The sequence below is a fragment of the Heterodontus francisci genome, chromosome 7 (assembly GCF_036365525.1).
Source record: "Heterodontus francisci isolate sHetFra1 chromosome 7, sHetFra1.hap1, whole genome shotgun sequence".
Classification (NCBI taxonomy): domain Eukaryota; kingdom Metazoa; phylum Chordata; class Chondrichthyes; order Heterodontiformes; family Heterodontidae; genus Heterodontus; species Heterodontus francisci.
Genome location: NC_090377.1, coordinates 96729831 through 96750712, shown reverse-complemented (window position 1 = coordinate 96750712; position 20882 = coordinate 96729831). Strand labels below are relative to the sequence as shown.

General features: G+C 45.1%; 1 protein-coding gene across 9 annotated transcripts in view; it reads left to right on the top strand.

The window, feature by feature from the left end:
- Positions 1–20882, top strand: part of LOC137372162 (serine/threonine-protein phosphatase 6 regulatory ankyrin repeat subunit B-like) — a 447200-nt gene that overhangs the window by 204678 nt on the left and 221640 nt on the right. For all 9 annotated transcript variants that reach the window (XM_068035683.1, XM_068035680.1, XM_068035682.1 and 6 more), the window contains 2 exons: positions 1975–2120; positions 8629–8711. In XM_068035683.1, coding sequence (XP_067891784.1) covers positions 1975–2120; positions 8629–8711 — 229 coding nt within the window. The remainder of the gene's footprint in view (positions 1–1974; positions 2121–8628; positions 8712–20882) is intronic.

Here is a 20882-nt window from a genome sequence, read left to right as displayed (position 1 = left end):
CACCTCATTTTGAGGTATGCCTGGTGCTGTTCCTGGCATGCCCTCCTGCACTCTTCATTGAACCAGGGTTGATCTCCTGGACTCATGGTAGAGTGGGGGATATGCCGGGCCATGACGTTACAGATTGTGGTTGAGTACAATTCTGCTGCTGCTGATGGCCCACAGCGCCTCGTGGATGCCCAGTTTTGCATTGCTAGATCTGTTCGAAATCTATCCCATTTAGCATGGTGATAATGCCACACAACACAATGGACAGTATCCTCAATGTGAAGGCGGGACTTCGTCTCCACAAGGACTGTGCAGTGGTCACTCCTACCAATACTGTCTTGGACAGATGCATCTGCAGCAGGCAGATTGGTGAGGACGAGGTCAAGTATGTTTTTCCCTCTTGTTGGTTCCCTGACCACCTGCTGCAGACCCAGTCTAGCAGTTATGTCCTTTAGGACTCGGCCAGCTCAGTCAGTAGTGGTGCTACCGAGCCACTCTTAGTAATGGACATTGAAGTCCCCCACCCTCAGTGCTTCCTCCAAGTGGTGTTCAACATGGAGGAGTACTGACTCCTCAGCTGAGGGAGGGCAGTAGGTGGTAATCAGCTGAAGGTTTCCTTGCCTATGTTTGACCTGATGCCATGAGACTTCATGGGGTCTGGAGTCAATGTTGAGGACTCCCAGGCCAACACTCTCCCTACTGTATGCCACTGTGCTGCCACCTCTGTTGGGTCTGTCCTGCCGGTGGGACAGGACATACCCGGGGATGGTGATGGTGGTGTCTAGGACATTGTCTGTAAGTTATGATTCTGTGAGTATGACTAGGTCAGGCTGTTGCTTGACTAGTCTGTGGGACAGCTCTCCCAACGTTGGCACAAGCACCCAGATGTTAGGACTTTGCAGGGTCGACGAGGCTGGGTTTGCCCTTGTCGTTTCCGGTGCCTAGGTCGATGCCGGGTGGTCCGTCTGGTTTCATTCCTTTTTATTGACTTCATAGCAGTTAGATACAACTGAGTGGCTTGCTGGGCTATTTCAGAGGGCATGTAAGAGTCAACCACATTGCTGTGGGTCTGGAGTCACATGTCGGCCAGACCAGGTAAGGACAGCAGATTTCCTTCCCTAAAGGACATTAGGGAAGGCAAGAAGAATGGTGTTGATTCTTGGCAATAAGGATGGCGTTGCTGTTCAACTGTTATGTTTTTGTTTTAGGATATTGAATGTTTTTTGAATGTTGCTTTTCAAATTCTAATTTGTACTGTAACTGTGCCCTGGTGCTTCCAATCATATATCCAAAGCTCTGAAAATGGCTTAAAAGTATTTGAGTTGAGGGAAACTGGATGGCGGCATTAGTTTTATACCTCTGGACCTGGGTTCAAATGCAGTCCAGTCTAATGAGACAAAAATCTGTTCTGTCTGCAAGCTGTAAGAGCTGTTTGTGGAATGAGTTTGAGTCTCAATCAAGTTCCTTGTGGACATTGGCCCACAACATAAAACTAGCACAAATTGATCTCTTAAGAGAGGCCATAGGATGGCTGTTGGTGGAAGTGAGAAAAAATATCACACTGATGCAGTAAGGGTTACTTCTGAATAAGGTTGGAGCTGAGGCATCTTGTTGGTACAGAGTGGAAGGATTTTTATATAGCATCTGGCTGAGATGGAGTCGTTGATCCTGACATTGTGTGCCTTTAAATTAGAAGAATTCCAGTCCCTGTACTAACTTCCTCCAGCTTTAAGGGGAATGAACAGTTGTGAGTGGGAGACTGATTAGAGGCTAAGGGGTGAACCACAAATGGCGCTGATTTCTCAATCGCAAGTCCAGGCAAATGGACAGCGTCCAAAACATTAACTGGTTAGCACATATGATTGGACAAGACATGGTCTAAATGGCACTGTTGCTCTGACTGATTTTGTTCATTGGAACTTTTGTGATTAAATTACAAAAGACAATACATGTTGAAAATAACTTGGTCTGGGATTGTATTTTTAGAACCCCACTTCATGCAGCTGCTTTTACAGACCATGTGGAGTGTCTGCAGTTACTGTTAAGTCATAACGCACAAGTGAATCCCGTTGATAAGTCAGGGAAAACTCCATTAATGATGGCAGCCGAAAATGGACAGTGTGGAGCTGTAGGTATGTAATCTTGACTTTTTTCTGCTTTCCAAAACAGTTTTAGTGGTAAAGCAGAAAATAAAATTGTTTACCTCTGTAAAAGCATTTCTGCCCAAAAGTGCCCTTGAATTGTCAAGACTATAAATATGTCGCATTGTCCAAGCCATTACATGTGGGGTCAGAACCCACGTGATGTGGGAGTGAACTCTGTTTTCAATGTCAGTTGTTCTCGTTTAGTATTAACCTTTTCCCCTCCCTCCATAGGTAAGACAGAATTTCTAGGAAAATGTATAATATTTATTCAAGATACTCCTGACTTTATTTCACACAAGTATGTTGTAGCTCCCAGTATGCTGGTGTGTTGTCATTTTCAAAATGCTACTTGTTATTACCCTATTGATACTACTTCAATGATTAATTATTCCATTTGCATTGAAGTTGGTTAAGTGGAGATTTGTGAACTTGATCTCAAATTCAGCTGGGCTGTAAATTGGAGGCAAAATGTTTCCCAAAATGAAAAAAAATGGAACATTGAGAAGTGATTAGAGGAGTGACATTGAATGAGGATATGAAACGCTGTGTAGCTTGCAGAGCGGGCAAAAATGTAAAGAACATAGAATAAATTTATAGTAATAAAAGTAGAAAATTCTCGACACTCAGCAGGCCAGGCAGCATCTAAAGAGAGTTAATGGGCTGAATTTTAACTTGCCACCTTGAGCTGGTGTCAGTGAGTGTGGGAGGTTAAAGAAGCAAAAAATGACGACGTGTCAAGAAGCCAGCAGGAACCCACTGACTTCTGCAATTGACTCGTATAATCTCGTGCACGTATGTTAGTGTGCAGGAAACCCTGATGGGACAGGCGGGTCTGCAGTTAACATATGATAAAGTCAATTGACCACGTCTTTAACTTTGATTTCTGGCTTTAACTGCCAGTGCACGGATTTCCCAGGCTGTCTGAAACTCACCAGGTTGAACAAATGTGAGAGGACAACGGGGATTGGAATTAGTTGCTTCTTTGCTTAAGTGAAAGGCTTTTGCTCACAAAACTGCTTCTGAGAGTGTGCTTTCACTGCTTTGGAGGGGATTTCCTAGATTTTGGATGTCATTTCTGCTATCTTGGATTTTTTTGATTTTGATCTGCACTTCCCACCTGTCAGCCTTCTCAACAGCATGGAAGCCACTTCTGCAACTCCAGCAACACCATCAGAAGCAGCCTTCTCCACAGCCACCTGCCATTTCATAGTACAGTGGGGATGAACACAGTGCTCCAGCTTGCAGGCAGCAATACACCCAACACACAAGGTTATAGAGGCAGAGGATGAGCTTCCTGGACATAGCTAAGCATCAGTGCTTCAGGAGGCTCAGACATTGGTAACAGACAATGGCAGGACGTTGGTAACATTTGCAACCTTCTGGAACAAGACCTCCTTTCAAGTAGACTATCTGGGCACACATTGCTCATACTGGTCAAGGTCACCGCAGCCCTGAATTTCTTTGCTTCTGGCTCTTTCCAGGGATCTGCTGGTAACATCTGCAGAATCTCTCAATCTGCTGCATACAAGTGCATCTCCCAGGTGACCAATGCCATATTTGCTGACGCTGCCACTTGCGTCCGCTTCGCTCCTGTGAGGTCAGTTAGAATGAGTGGACCCTCTGATTTGCTGCTCTGGCTGGATTCACACAGGTATAGGGAGTCATAGACTGCACAAATGTGACCATCAAGGCACCCTCAGATCAACCAGCAGTATTCATCAATCGAGAGGAATTCCACTCCATTAATGTTAAGCTGGTATGTAACCACTCCAAGATTATTATGCATGTCTGCACATGATACCCAGGAGGCTGCCATTATGCCTTCATTGTGCACCGGTCAAATCTGCCATAGATCTTGGCACCTCCAAGCAGAGTCAGTGGATCACTCCTTGGAGATGAGGGCTACCCTCTGTGGATGTGGCTGATAGCACCTGTGAGGAGCCCTCCTGCTGTTACAGAGAAAGGGTATAGCTGGAGCCATGAGCGGTCATGGAGCAAACCATTGGGTTGTTGAAGATGCGATTCAGGTGCCTGGACAGATCTGGGAGCATTGTTCAGTATGCCTCAGCAAGGGTGTTCAGAATGATAGTGGTCTGCTGTGCCTTGCACAACGTAGCGCAACAGAAAGGACTAGAGCTACAGGAGAAGGAAGGTGAGAACTGATCTGCATCTTCAGAGGAGGAGCAATGGGAGTAGCCTGATGTGCAGCAGTAAACTTAGCTGCTAGGGATGCACAAGACAGACTCATTTAAGGTATGCTTCAGCTGAACAGAGGCAGTGTAGCCATCTGGTACACCAGTTCTGAACCCTACTGTGCCAAGCCCCAGCACAAAGCAGCTCCACAGTCAACAATCCATCCCTCTCTGACGCCCATTGCTCGTCTTCATACCCCATTTTGCGCAAGGCTTTCTCCTCTTGTTCCTATTACTCCTATATGGCGCTACCCCTTTAGCTTCAGCAGAGCTAGAGGAACACTGCTCTTACCCCTGTTGTGACTGCTCAGTTGCTCGTGGCCAACGTCCTCTGGGTTTAGGGGCCCCTGAGGGCCTCACAAAGACTGCCCTGCCTGCACCTATATAGGGGCTGACTCTACCATCGGGACAGGAAGTGGTATGTGGAACTCTGACTGAAGGACGCGGGTAAGAGGGGAGGGGTGGGAAAGAGTGGGTGTGCTTTGAGCGGAGTTCCCATATACAATGGATGGTAGGACAATAGGAAGTACAGTGTGTCAGAGGGACCTTGGTGTACTTGTCCATAGGTCACTGAAGGCAGCAGCACAGGTAGGTAAGATGGTTAGGAAGGCATATGGGATACCTTTATTAGCCAAGGCATAGCATATAAGAGCAGGCAGGTTATGATGGAGCTGTACAAAATGCTAGTTAGGCCACAGTTGGAGTACTGTCTACAGTTCTGGTCGCCACACTATAGAAAGGATGTGATTGCACTGGAGAGGGTGCAGAGGAGATTAACCAGGATGTTGCCTGAGCTGGAGCATTTCAGCTATGAAGAGAGATTGGATAGTCTAGGGTTGTTTTCCTTAGAGCAGAGAAGGCTGAGGGGGGACCTGATTGAGGTATACAAAATTATGGGGGGCATAGATAGGGTAGATAGGAAGAAAGGTTTTCCCTTAGCCGAGGTGTCAATAACTAGCGGACATAGATGTAAGGTAAGGGGCGAGAGGTTTAGAGAGGATTTGAGGAAAAAATTTTCACCCAGAGGGTGGTTGGAATCTGGAAAACTGCCTGAAGGGATGGTAGAGGCAGGAACCCTCACAACATTTAAGAAGTATTTAGATGAGCACTTGAAACGCCATGGCATATAAGGCTACGGGCTAAGTGCTGGAAAATGAGATTAGAATAGATAGGCTTGATGGCCAGCATCTCATAGAGGGGATCTCATAGAAACCTACTAAATTCTAACAGGACTGGACAGACTAGATGCAGGAAGAATGTTCCCGATGGCGGGGCAGTCCAGGACAAGGGGTCACAATCTAAGGATAAGGGGTAAGCCATTTAGGACTGAGATGAGGAGGGATTTCTTCACCCAGAGAGTGGTGAACCTGTGGAATTTTCTACCACAGAAAGCAGTTGAGGCCAAATCATTAAATATATTCAAGCAAGAGTTAGAAAAAGTTCTTGGGGCTAAAGGAATCAAGGGATATGGGGAGAAAGCGGGAACAGAGTACTGAGTTTGGATGATCAGCCATGATCGTATTGAATGGCGGTGCAGGCTCGAAGGGCCGAATGGCCTACTCCTGCTCCTCTTTTCTATGTTTCTATGACACTGTGGGCTGAAGGGCCTGTTTCTGTGCTGTATGACTTTGACTCTTCCATGTGCCATTTCTCCATCTTCCCTCTCACTGACCACCTGCATTTTCCTGCCAGCCAAGAGCTGAAGAGCACTTCAGTCAGGCGCTTAATGGCCAAGGTGAGGCTTTGCTGCATGATATTTAAAGTGGCAGACAGTGTGTGCAGGCCATTGGTCAGGGCTAGCATGCACCCGGTTACCTACCACGTCTGATGCTCCATGCAGGTCATCACTTCAGCACAAATACTTTAGACATCGTGGTATTCATGGTGGAGATGGACTCCTGCAATCTCTCTCTCTGGAAATGCTAACAGAACCTCATATAGTGTCTGCTGTTGCTCCAGAATAGTCCTCTTTGTTGATGACCACCAAGGATGAGCATCTGTGTCCTGCTGAGCAGTGCTTGTCGTGCCCTGCGCCCTCCGATGGGGACTCTCCCCTGCTGCTCCTGCTCACTTCTGATGTGTGGCTTACCATGTGACAACCCTACTACTTGTCTTGGAGGTCCTACCAAGGTGTGTGTATTTGAGTTGGTGGAGGGTACGCATCAGTCATGTGACGGTGCTTCCACAGAGTACACAACCTCCTTTAAGGCGTCTTCCTCCTCCAACACCAGCTCCAGAGGAATGCTTGCAGGTGTTTGGGGAGAAGAAATACATGAATTCGAACTGACAAGATAAAAGTGTATTTCAGTGGGCGGCTGGCATCAAGTCAAAGCGAGTGACTCTGGTACGCCGTGTGGCTGTGATGTCCCTCATCTGTCCATCGCAAATGGCCATGCATTCCAAGACTTTGCTTATCTCCAGTGTTATGTCCTCCACTGCTGTCACGGTGGCTATGACTGGAGGGCAACCCCAATTCTCTGCCTCTCCCTGGTGTTCTGCATCTTTTCTGCAAGTAGATAAAGAAAAGAGTTATGGGTGTGAGAAATGAAATGTGTTGAGAGAATGGAATGACAACATTTGTGGAGGGTGACTGTGAGGGCTGGATGTGAGAAAGTGTCAAGATGAAGGTGGCTGTCAGTGGCTGATGAGAAAAGGAGGTGAGGATGTGCCTGAGAGAGAGGAATGCAAGGTGTGTTGGTCTGAGGAGTGATGTGCAGAATAAGGCTGGGGAAGTCAGAGTGAACACTTGAATGTGGCATGCCACTCACCTTTCCTTCCCTTTTGAGGTCATTAAACTGTTGCAGCACTTTATTCATGAGTGAGGGACCACACTGCTGCTGCCCACCACCTGAGCCACACCTAATTGCTTTCAGAGCCAAGCTTCCTCTTTCAGTCTGCTGGAACAAAATTTCTCTGCATACCCTTATAGGCCACAGCATGATCTCCGGGGATGTTTCAGAGAACGGGGGTGCAGCCTTCCATCCTGAGACTCCATCACTCCAGATGTTGTCTCTCAGTTGCCAGTTGTAGAATGCTTCCATTCTGTCCCTTGCCAGGATCCCCTTAAATACTGAAGCTTGAACAGTCAAGTGCAGATCTTGATCACACCCACACATTCTGATTGGTCAGGATCTCTGGAAGTGAGATGGTAATACCATGGCTCAGTTAAAGAGCCATGGAAAGAGCCACTCCACCAGCATTCGGATTCCTGACCTTCTGCTGACGTCCCCACTGCAAGCAGGTCCAAGAGTTAAAATTCAGCCCAACATTTCAGGTTGCTGATCTTCCATCGTAAATTTCCAGTGATGGTGATCTGATGTACTATTTGAGAGCTTTAAGTCGCAGCAGATTGCTGTGAAGTGTTAGCTCATATATAACAGTGTCTTAAATTTTTGATTTTCTTGCATTTAGACTGTCTATTCCAAAAGAGAAGCAATACAATGAATATAATTTTTTTTTTAAGTAATTGCATTGCAAGGTACTTGAAAATTCTCATTGCTGCACAAAATACATTGATAATTGAGGAGGGAACACAATATGAAAACTCGAGGCAAGTGGCTTATCTGCAAAATTTTTAAATTATATTTTATAAATTCAAACTATTTAATTTTAAATTTGACACTTGCAATCAGAATTCTAGTGTGGCTAGATTCTTATTGGTGAAAGTCAAATACCATGTTAAATCCCTATGTTCAGTCAACTCCACTCTTGATCAGCTAAACTTGCTGTTAAACATCTAATATCAACTCCAAGCATCCTGTGGACTTGCTGGCAAATTGGAATAGCAGAACAAAACGATAGTTATTATAAGATGAAGGAAGAACCAAATTTGTAGATATTTGAAAAAAACTGAAAACTAAAACATAAAAAAGAGAACCAGACATTTTAGAAATGTTATTTATAAACAGGAAATCTAGCAATTTCTGTTGACGGAAAATGCCATTGCAAATGCTATGTGTGGTAAGTATGCCTCTTTAAATTTACTTTAAAAAAAACACGCACAGAAAATATCCATATTGAGAGTCTTGTACTGTTCAGTTAAAGTGGACCAAAGAATTAGAGGGGCACCTACCAAACAAAACATGTTGTTAACATTGGTCCCTATTATTGTTAATAATGTGACAAATGCTTGGTGGACACTGAAACCAAAAAAGTAAAGGGCATGCAGGTTTCTATCCATCTCTCAAATCACCAGTTCCACTGAATTTTGATAGCTTGAATTTTTAATGTGATGTCTGTGCTGCAATTGGAGTTTTATCCATACTTTTATAACCAGTGTTTTTTTCACCATTTTTCCATTTCAGAGATCTTGGTAAACAGTGCAAAGGCTGACTTAACTTTAAAAGACACCAACAAGAATACAGCTCTTCACTTGGCATGTAGCAAAGTAAGAACTAGAAAAGGCCATTTGGTACCTTATACAGTCTTCATAGTGAATTCTATCCAGAACATTTAATCTTAAGAGGGGACTGACTGTGATAAAACTTCCAAGTGAATTATTTTCTTCCCTAGCTCCGTGCGTTAACTAGCAAAACTCTAGAATTTCAGTCTGACAATATAATCCATGTTATTCAAAACTGATCACTTCACATTCCACAAATTACATTTCTGTGGCCCCAGTGTAATAGGATTCATTGTATTCCAGATTATTTGACTCTCTGTATTTATCCTTATTGTTGCACCTTTCAAACCTGTTCTTAAACAGATACTTAAGCATTGCTTATAAAAGAACATTATGGTACAATTCGTTAATATGGTCTTCTATCAAAGTCACTTCCAAGAGCCAGTTTGTGTTCAGATTGATCCTTTTCTATGATCGCTACTTCTATTTGTGCCAATCCTGTTGGTCAGTCAGTCATTGTGGCTTTTAATTTTGCTTTTTGCAAGAACTGACTTTCCGATTTTCTGTCTTTAAGGAGGAGCTAAACTTGCTTTTGCCCTCCAGGATATGAGTGTTCTTTTAATATATATATGGTGCAAAGCCAATGTAGTGATTTGTTGCTTGGAATGGACTTTGAAGTAGTGGAGGCAAAAACATTTGATTATTGTTGAGAATTAGATTCTATGGCTGGAATTTTACAGTGGGTGGATGGGAGCTGGCCTCTGATGTAAAAGTCGGTGGTGAACCCGCTTCCGCCTCCCCTGGGGATCCTTTCCGTATTTTACGAGTCCCCAGGCTTTAATTGTTCCAAGGCGGACCTTCCACCCACTTGAGGGAGAAAGTCCACCTCATTGAGCTGCTGGGCAATCAGCGGGCCAGCGTCTCTTAGTCCCAGCAGCGCCACTGGGAGTAGAGGCCACTGCATAGACTGCAGTCCAGCATGCAGAGATGATGTCTGGGAGCCGGGAGGAGAGGTAAGGTTTGGTTGCCTCGTTGAGGTTAATCGGTCGGGCCCCAGCAAGGCAAGGATGGTTGGTTGGGGGGAAGGGAGGCATGTTGGGTGCTGGGGGTGGTTAGGCTAGTGGGGTTGAACCCTCCATCAGGTGCCCGATGAGCAAGGCCCCCCCCCCAGGACAGTCATCAGCCACTTGGTTTTCCCAGGCGGCTTTTCCCAGCTCCAGGACGCCCGCTTGCCACATGTAAAATCTGCATGGAAGCGGGCGAAGGCCATTAAGTGGCCACTTAAGGACCTTGATTGGCCTGGGGCAGGCAGGCCATTTTTCGCACCCACCCCAACCCCCCCATCCCGCCCTACGTAAAGGGCAGCAGAGGCAGGAGCGGGTCGGGAAAGCCTCCCGGAGCCTCTCGCTCCGTTTTATATTATCCCCCGCCACCATCCCGCTTCTTAGGGTGGCGTAAAATTCCAGCCTATGTTTCCCAGGTAAGAGTTAAAATAAGGGAAATAGGTTTGCTTTTCCAAATTGATATTGTGATCTTGCAGAACTTTGTTGGCAAGAGCCAAGTCTGTGTCACCACCACCAGTGGCTCAGCTGCACAGAAGGGGAGGAAAAAGAGTAGGACAGCTATCGTGATACGGGATTCTATCGTAAGGGGTACAGATAGGCACTTCTATGGCTGCAAACATAACTCCCAGGATGGTATGTGGCCTCCCTGGTTCCAGGGTCAAGGATGTCATGGAGCGGCTGCAGGACATTCTGAAGGGGGAGGGTGAACAGTCGGAGGTCGTGGTTCACATTCGTACCAACGACATAGTTAGAAGGAGGGATGAGGTCCTGCAACAAGAATTTTGGGAGCTAGGTAGCAGATTTAAAAAGCAGGACCTCAAAGGTTATAATCTCTGGATTACTCCTGGTGCCACGTGCTAGTGAGTATAGAAATAGGAGGATAGAGCAGAGGAATGCGTGGCTGAAGAGATGGTGCAGGAGGGAGGGCTTTAGTTTCCTGGATCACTGGGTCTGTTTCTGTTAAAGGTGGGACCTGTACAAGTCAGACAGGTTGCACCTGAACCGGAACGGAACCAACATCCTTGCAGGGAGGTTTGCTAGTGCTGTTGCGGGAGGTTTAAGCTAATTTGGCAGGGGGATGGGATACAGAGTGGAGGTACAGTAGGGGGTGATGCACAGCCAAATATAGAAGAGAAACTAAGTCAGTCTGGAAGGCAGAGCAAATATAGACCTGTTAAGGCACAAGCAAATAATGCAAGGCGAGATTGCATCTATTTTAACGCATGGAGTCTTGAAAGTAAGGCAGGTGATTGAGCACATTGATTAACACTTGGGAATATGATATTATTGCTATCACAGACATGGTTGAGAGAAGGGCAGGACTGGCAGCTTAATATTCCTGGGTATAGAATGTTCAGGCGTGACAGGGGGTGTGTGTGAAAGAGGAGGTGGCATTGCATTATTGATCAAGTAGTCAATTACTGGAGTAAGGAGGGATGATATCTTAGGTTCCTCAAATGAGGCCATATGGGTAGAAATTAAAAACAAAAAGGGGGCAATCGCTTTGCTGGGAGTGTACTACAGGCCTCCAAACAATCGGGGAGAGATAGAGGAGCAGATATGTAGGCAAATCTCAGAGAGGTGTAAAAATAATAGGGTAACAATAGTAGGGGATTTCAACTTCCCCAATATTAACTGCGATAGTCTTAGTGCAAAAGGCTCAAAGGGGGTGGAATTCTTAAAGTGCATCCAGGAGAGCTTTTTGAGCCAGCACGTAGAAAGTCCTACAAGAGAAGGGGCGGTACTGGACCTAATCTCAGGGAATGAAGCCAGACAAGTGCTAGAAGTGTCAGTGGGGGAGCATTTTGGGGATAGTGACCATAACTCTGTAAGATTTAAGATGGTAATGGAAAAGGACAAAGGTGGACTGGAAATAAAGGTACTGAATTGGAGGGTGGCAGATTTCACTAAGATAGAACAGGATCTGGCCAAATTGGACTGGGAGCAGCTACTTGTAGGAAAGTCTACATCAGACCAGGGGAGTCATTCAAAAATGAAATAGTGAGAGTTCAGGGCCATCATGTTCCCGTAAAGGTGAAGGGTAGGACTAATAAGTCCAGGGAACCCTGGGTGTCAAGGGACATAGAGGATTGGATAAGGATAAAAAGGAGGCCGTAGAGGAGTATAGAAAGTGTAGGGGGGTAGTTAAAAAAAAAAAGAAATTAGGAGAGGAAAGAGGGGGCATGAAAAAACACTGGTGGGCAAGATGAAGGAAATTTCCAAGGTGTCTTATAAGTATATTAAAGGCAAGAGGATGACCAGGGAAAGAATAGGGCCCACTAAGGCCCAAAGTGGCAATCTGCGTGTGGAGCCGGAGGACGCAGGTGAGGTTTTAAATGATTACTTTTCATTTGTGTTCACTATGGAGAAGGACGATGTAGGTGTAGAGATCAGGGAGGGGGATTGTGATATACTTGAACAAATTAGCATTGAAAGGGAGCAGGTATTAGTGGTTTTAGCAGGCTTAAAAGTGGATAATTCCCCAGGCCCAGATAAGATGTACACCAGGCTGCTATGTGATACAAGGGAGGGGATTGCAGGGGTTTCGAACACAAATTTTCAAAACCTCTCTGGCCACAGGAGAAGTCCCAGAGGACTGGACGACAGCGAATGTGGTACCATTATACAAGATGGGTAGTAGGGATAAACCAGGTAATTACAGGCCAGTGAGTCCTACATCAGTGGTAGGGAAATTATTCAAAAAAATTCTGAGGGACAGTATTAATCTCCACTTGGAGAGGCTGGGATTAATCAAGGATAGTAAGCATGGCTTTGTCAGGGGGAGATCATGTCTAACAAATTTGATTGAATTTTTCGAGGAGGTGACTAGGTGTGTAGATGAGGGTAAAGCAGTTGATGTAGTCTACATGGACTTCGTTAAGGTTTTTGATAAAGTCCTGCATGGGAGATTGGTCAAGAAGGTAGAAGCCCATGGAACCCAGGGCAATTTGGCAAATTGGAACCAAAATAGGATTAGTGGCAGGAGGCAGAGAGTGACGGTTGAGGGTTGTTTTTGTGATTGGACGCCTGTGACCAGTGGTGTACCGCAGGGATCGGTGCTGGGACCCTTGCTGCTTGTAGTGTACATTAATGATTTAAACGTGAATATAGGACATATGATCAGTAAGCTCGCAGATGACACAAAATTTGGTGACGTCGTAAGTAGTGAGGAGGAAAGCCTTAGATTACAGGATGATCTAGATGGGCTGGTAAGATGGGCAGAGCAGTGGCAAATGGAATTTAATCCTGATAAGTGTGAGGTGATGCATTTTGGGAGGACTAACCAGGCAAGGGAATATCGAATGGATGGTAGGACCATAGGAAGTACAGAGTGTCAGAGGGACCTTGGTGTACTTGTCCATAGATCACTGAAGGCAGCAGCACAGGTAGGTAAGATGGTTAGGAAGGCATATGGGATACTTGCCTTTATTAGCCGAGGCATAGAATATAAGAGCAGGGAGGTTATGATGGAGCTGTATAAAACGCTAGTTAGGCCACAACTGGACAGTTCTGGTCGCCACACTATAGGAAGGATGTGATTGCACTGGAGAGGGTGCAGAGGAGATTAACCAGGATGTTGCCTGGGCTGGAGCGTTTCAGCTATGAAGAAGACTGGATAAGCTTGGGTTGTTTTCCTTAGAGCAGAGAAGGCTGAGGGGGGACCTGATTGAGGTATAGAAAATTATGAGGGGCATAGATAGGGTAGATAGGAAGAAAGGTTTTCCCTGGTGTCAATAACCAGGGGGCATAGATTTAAGGTAAGGAGCAGGAGGTTTAGAGGGGATTTGAGGAAAAATTCTTTCACCCAGAGGGTGGTTGGAATCTGGAACACACTGCCTGAAGGAACCCCCTCACAACATTGAAGAAGTATTTAGATGAGCATTTAAACGCCATAGCATACAAGGCTACGGGCCAGGTGCTGGAAAATGGGATTAGGATAGATCGGCTTGATAGCCGGCACAGACACAGTGGGCTGAAGGGCCTGTTTCTGTGCTGTATAACTCTATGACACTATGTACTAACTATTTTGAGCATTTTCCACTCTGTATTTACTTTTCCTGCTGCCCATGTACCATCCTCTGAAAACCGGAAAAACTGCTCCCAATTGTCATTGTGGCTCTATAACTGGTAATTTGGAGGATGCATTAGGGACCCAGATGATGTGTTGTGATATTTTTCTTCACCTTCACTGTCCTTGTGGAAAAAATAGCCCAGCAAAGGCTGCCAATTATTGGTTTAAATCTGTATTATTGTATTCCATAGTATATTAGTATTGCTGTTCCACTGCATAGGTTGTTGTAAATTCATTTAACATGACTTTTTAGAAGTTATTCATACACACGTTGAGGCATATGATCTAATTTATAAAATATGAAAAGTTGAGAGGGAAAGTGAAAAAGGAAATCAGAAAGGCAAAGAGAGTAGGAGAAGAGGCTAGCAGCTAACATATAAAAGGGAATCCAAAAGTCTTCTATATGCATGTAAATAGTAAGAGGATGGGTAGGGCCATTTAGGGACCAAAAAGGGGATCTATGCATGGAGACAGCGGGTATGGCTGAGGTACTAAATGAGTACTTTGCATCTGTCTTTACCAAGGAGGAAGATGCTGCTCAAGTCATGGTGAAAGGGGCGATAGTTGAGAAACTGCATGGGCTAAAAATTGATAGAGGAGGTATTAGAAAGGCTGGATATACTGAAAGTTGATAAATCACCAGGACCTGATGGGATGCATCCAAGGATGCTGAAGAAAGTAAGGGTGGAAATTGCAGAAACACTGGCCATAATCTTCCGATCCTCCTTAGATACAGTGGTGGTGCCAGAGCACTGGAGAATTGCAAATGTTACACCCATGTTTAAAAAAGGGTATAAGGATAAACCCAGCACCTACAGGCCACTCAGTTTAACCTCGGTGGGAGGAAAGCTTTTAGAAACGCTAATCCAGGATAAAATTAACACTTACTTAGACAAGTAAAGCTTAATTAAGGAAAGCCAACATGGATTTGTTAAAGGCAAGTTGTGATTAACTAACTTGATTGAGTTTTTTGATGAGGTAACCGAGGGTTGATGAGGGTAACCATAGCCTTGCTGAACCATAGAAAAATTACGGCACAGAAGGAGGCCATTCAACCCGTCATGTCCTATCTAATCCCACCTTACAGCACCTGGTCTATAGCCTTGCCAGTCACGGCACTTCAGGTGCATGTCCAGGTACCTTTTTGAAAGAATTGAGGGTTTCTGTCTCCACCACCATTCCTGGCAGTGAATTCCAGACACCCACCACCCTCTTGGGTGAAAAGATTTTTCCTCACGTCTCCTCTAATCCTTCTACCTATCACCTTAAATCTGTGCCCCCTGGTAATTGACCTCTCCACTAAGGGAAACGGGTCCTTCCTGTCTACTCTATCTAGGCCCCTCATAATTTTGTACACCTCTATTAAGTCACCCCTCAGCCTCCTCTGTTGTAAGGAAAACAACCCTAGCCTATCCAATCTTTCCTCATAGCTGCAACTTTCGAGTCCTGGCAACATTCTTGTAAATCTCCTCTGTACTCTCTCCAGAGCAATTATGTCCTTTCTGTATTGTGGTGACCAGAACTGTAGGCAATACTCCAACTGCGGCCGAACTAGCGTTTTATACAGTTCCAGCATTACATCCCTGCTTTTGAATTCTATATCTCGGCTAATAAAGGAAAGCATTCCATATGCTTTCTTCACCACTCTACCTGTCCTGCCACCTTCAGGGACCTGTGGACATGCACTCCAAGGTCTCTCACTTCTTCCAGCCCTTTCAATATTCTCCTGTTTATTGTGTATTCCCTCGCTTTATTTGCCCTCCCCAAATGCATTATCTTACACTTTTCTGAATTGAATTCCATTTGCTACTTTTCCGCCCACTCAACCAAACCATCGATATCTTTATGGAGACCACGGCTATCCTCTTTACTGTCAACTACACAGCCAATTTTTGTGTCATCGGCAAATTTCCCAATCGTGCCTCGCACATTTAAGTCCAAATCATTAATAAATACCAAAAACAACAAGGGACCCAACACTGAGCCCTGTGGAACGCCACTGGAAACAGCTTTCCATTCACAATAACATCCGTTGACTACTACCCTTTGTTTCCTGGCCCTGAGCCAATTCTGGATCCAACCTGCTACACTCCCCTGTATCCCATAGGCTTTCATTTTTCTGACCAGTCTACCATGTGGGACCTTGTCAAATGCCTTACTGAAATCCATGTAGACCACATCCACTGCACTACCCTCATCAATCCTACTTGTTATTTCCTCAGAAAACTCAGTTAAGTTAGTAAGACATGACCTTCCCTTAACAAATCCACATTGACTATCCCTGTTTAATCCATAAAATAAAAGCAAAATACTGCGGATGCTGGAAATCTGAAACAAAAACAAGAAATGCTGGATTCACTCAGCAGGTCTGGCAGCATCTGTGGAAAGAGAAGCAGAGTTAACGTTTCGGGTCAGTGACCCTTCTTCGGAACTGACAAATATTAGAAAAGTCACAGATTATAAACAAGTGAGGTGGGGGTTGGGCAAGAGATAACAAAGGAGAAGGTGCAGATTGGACCAGGCCACATAGCTGACCAAAAGGTCACGGAGCAAAGGCAAACAATATGTTAATGGTGTGTTGAAAGACAAAGCATTAGTACAGATTAGGTGTGAATATACTGAATATTGAACAGCAGCAAGTGCAAACCTGAAGAAAAACAACCTGAAAAAAACAGTGGGTAAGCAAACTGAACAAACTAAGATGAAATGAAATAAATGCAAAAAAAGATTGTAAAAAATGTAAAAAGGAATGTAAAAAAAAAAGGAAGACAAAATATCTAAAAATGACTAAAAATGAAAGTAAAGTGGGGGGCTGTCATGCTCTGAAATTATTGAACTCAATGTTCAGTCCGGCAGGCTGTAGTGTGCCTAATCGGTAGATGAGATGCTGTTCCTCGAGCTTGCGTTGATGTCCAATTTCCACCCTTCTCTCACCTTTACATGGTCCATCTCTGACACTTCCCTTCCCTTCCTCGACTTCTCTGTCTCCATCTCTGGGGATAGGTTGTCTACCAATATCCATTATAAGCCCACTGACTCCCACAGCTACCTCGACTACACTTCTTCACACCCTACCTCCTGTAAGGACTCCATTCCATTCTCCCAGTTTCTCCGTCTCCGACGCATCTGCTCTGATGATGCTACCTTCCATGACGGTGCTTCTGATATGACCTCCTTTTTCCTCAACCGAGGATTTCCCCCCACTGTGGTTGACAGGGCCCTCAACCGTGTCCGACCCATTCCCCGCACCTCTACCCTCACCCCTTCCCCTCCCTCCCAGAACCGTGACAGGGTTCACCTTGTCCTCACTTTTCATCCCACCAGCCTCCATATCCAAAGGATCATCCTCCGCCATTTTCGCCACCTCCAGCGTGATGCCACTACCAGTCACATCTTCCCCTCCCTTCCCCTGTCAGCATTCCGAAGGGATCGTTCCCTCCGCGACACCCTGGTCCACTCCTCCATTACCCCCACCACCTCGTCCCCTTCCCAGGGCACCTTCCCTTGCAATCGCAGGAGGTGTAATACCTGCCCATTTACCTCCTCTCTCCTCACTATCCCAGGCCCCAAACACTCCTTTCAGGTGAAGCAGCGATTTACTTGTACTTCTTTCAATGTAGTTTACTGTATTCGCTGCTCACAGTGTGGTCTCCTCTACATTGGGGAGACCAAGCGCAGACTGGGTGACCGCTTTGCGGAACATCTCCGCTCAGTCCGCAAGCAGGACCCTGAGCTTCCGGTTGCTTGCCATTTCAACACTCCCCCCTGCTCTCATGCTCACATCTCTGTCCTGGGATTGCTGCAGTGTTCCAGTGAACATCAACGCAAGCTCGAGGAACAGCATCTCATCTACCGATTAGGCACACTACAGCCTGCCGGACTGAACATTGAGTTCAATAATTTCAGAGCATGACAGCCCCCCACTTTACTTTCATTTTTAGTCATTTTTAGATATTTTGTCTTCCTTTTTTTTTACATTCCTTTTTACATTTTTTACAATCTTTTTTTGCATTTATTTCATTTCATCTTAGTTTGTTCAGTTTGCTTACCCACTGTTTTTTTCAGGTTGTTTTTCTTCAGGTTTGCACTTGCTGCTGTTCAATATTCAGTATATTCACACCTAATCTGTACTAATGCTTTGTCTTTCAACACACCATTAACATATTGTTTGCCTTTGCTCCGTGACCTTTTGTTCAGCTATGTGGCCTGGTCCAATCTGCACCTTCTCCTTTGTTATCTCTTGCCCAACCCCCACCTCACTTGTTTATAATCTGTGACTTTTCTAATATTTGTCAGTTCCGAAGAAGGGTCACTGACCCGAAACGTTAACTCTGCTTCTCTTTCCACAGATGCTGCCAGACCTGCTGAGTGAATCCAGCATTTCTTGTTTTTGTTCCTGTTTAATCCATGCCTTTCTAAATGGCAGTTTATCCTGTCCCTCAGAATAGATTTTAACAATTTACCCATCACCGAGGTCAGACTGACCAGCCTGTAACTGTTTGGCCTATCCCTTGTACCCTTTTTAAACAATGGTACAACGTTCGCAGACCGCCAATTGTCTGGTACCTCTCCTGTATCTAGTGAGGATTTGAAGATGATCCTTAGCGCATCTGCTAATTCCTCCCTGGCTTCCTTGACAACCTAAGATGCAATCCATCCGGCCCTGGCGATTTATCCACTTTCAAGGATCTCAGACCCTCTTGTACTTCCTCTTTCATTATGCTTATTATATCTAATATTTCATGCTCCTCTTTAACTACAATGTCTACATTCCACATCAACCCTCTCCTTTGTGAAGACAGAGACAAAAAACTCATTAAGAATCCTGCCCACATCTTCTTCATCCACGCATAAGCTGCCTTGTACATCTCTGATAGGCCCTACCCTTTCCTTAGTTATCCTCTTGCTCTTAATGTACTGATAAAGCATCTTCGGGTTTTCCTTGATTTTACCTGCCAATAATTTTTCATGTCCTTTCTTTGCTTTTCTAATTTCCTTTCTTACTTCACCCCTGCACTTTCTATACTGCTCTAGGCTTTCTAAAGTATGAAGATTTTTGTGATCGTCATAAGCTTTCTTTTTCTGCTTTATCTTACCCTATCAGTTTCTAGATAACCAGGGGGTTCTAGATTTGGCAGTACCACCCTTTATCTTTGTGGGGATATGCCTACGTTGTGCCTATAGTATCTCGCTTTTGAATGCGTCCCACTGGTTTGCCACTGATCTTCCTTCAAGTAGCTGTATCCAGTCCACTTTCGCCAGGTCACCTCTCAGATTCTTAAAATTTACCTTCCCCCAATTTAGAACTTTTACTCCTGTTTTATCTTTGTCCTTTTTCATGATTATGCTCATCAGGTAGTGAGAGAACCAACAAGAGGGAAAAATCCACTTGACCTCGTCCTCACCAATCTACCTGGCACAGATGCATCTGTTCATGACACAGCACAGTCCTTGAGGAGACGAATGCCTGTCTTCACACTGAGGACATCCTCCATTGTGTTGTGTGGCACTAAATGGGATAGATTCAGAACAGATCTAGCAGCTCAAAATTGGGCATCTATGAGGCACTGTGGACCAGCAGCAGCAGAATCACCTTCAACCACAAACTGTAACCTCATGGCCTGGCATATTCCTCACTTTACCATTACCATCAAGCCAGGGGAACAACCTTGGTTTGATGACGATTGTAGGAGAACATGCTTGGGAGCAGCATTCGGCATGCCTAAAAATGAGGTTCCAACCTGGTGAAACTGCAACACAGGACTTACATGCATACTAAACAGCGGAAGCAACATGTTATCGACAGATCTAAGCGATCCCACAACCAACGATCAAATTAAAGCTCTGCAGTCCAGCCACATCCAGTTGTGAATGGTGGTGGGCAATTAAACAACTAATCAGATTCCACAAACATTCTCTTACTCCATGATGAGGGAGCCCAGAACATCAGTACAAAAGACAAGGCTGAAGCATTTGTAACCATCTTCAGCCAGGAATGTTGAGCGGATGATCAATCTGCCTCCTCTTGAGGCCCCCAACATCGCAGATGCCAGTCTTCAGCCAGTTCAATTCACTGACATGATATCAAAAAGCAGCTGAAGGCAATGGATACAACAAAGGCGATGGGCCCCGACAACATCCCAGCTGTAGTACTGAAGACTTGTGGTCCAGAATAGCTGCACCCCTAGGCAAGCTTTCCCAGTGCAGCTAAAACACTGGCATCTACCCAACAATGTGGAAAATTTCTCAGATATGTCTTTGTCCACAAAAAGCAGGACAAATCCAATCCAGCCGATTGCCACCCCATCAGTCTACTTGCTGTCATCAGCAAAGTAATGGAAGGTGTCATTGGCAGTGCTATCAAGTGGCAATTGGTCATCAATAACCTGCTCACCAATGTTCAGTATGGGTTTTTCCAGGGCCTCTTAACTTCAGACTTCATTACAGCCTTGGTCCGAATATGGACTATAGAGCTGAATTCCAGAGGTGAGGTGAGTGTGACTGCCTTCGACATCAAGGCATTTAAGTACGGCATCAAGGAGCCCTAGAAAAAATAAAGTCAGTAGAATCAAGGGGAAAACTCTCCAGTGCTTGGAGTCATACCGAACACAAAGGAAGTTGGTTGTGGTTCTTGGAGGCTGATTATCTCAGTCCCAGGACATCACTGCAGGAGTTCTTCAAATTATTGTCCTAGGCCTGACTATCTTCAGCTGCATCATCAATGACCTTTCCCCCATCAGAGTATCGAAAATGAGGGCTTTCACTGATCATTGCACAGTGTTCAGTGCCATTCGCAACTCCTCAGATATTGAAACAATCCATGCCTGCATGCAACAAGACCTGAACAACTTTCAGGCTTGGACTGATGAGTAGCAAATAACATTTGCACCACATAAGTGCCAGGCAATGACCGTCTCCAACAAGAGAGAATCTAACCAACTACCCTCAACATTCAACAACATTACCTTTGCTGAATTCTCCACCATCAACATGCTGGTGGTTACGATTCACCAGAAACTTAACTGGACCAGCGTCTTTACTAAAAAGGAAGCAAGGAATAGCCCTTGTACTTTCACTTCC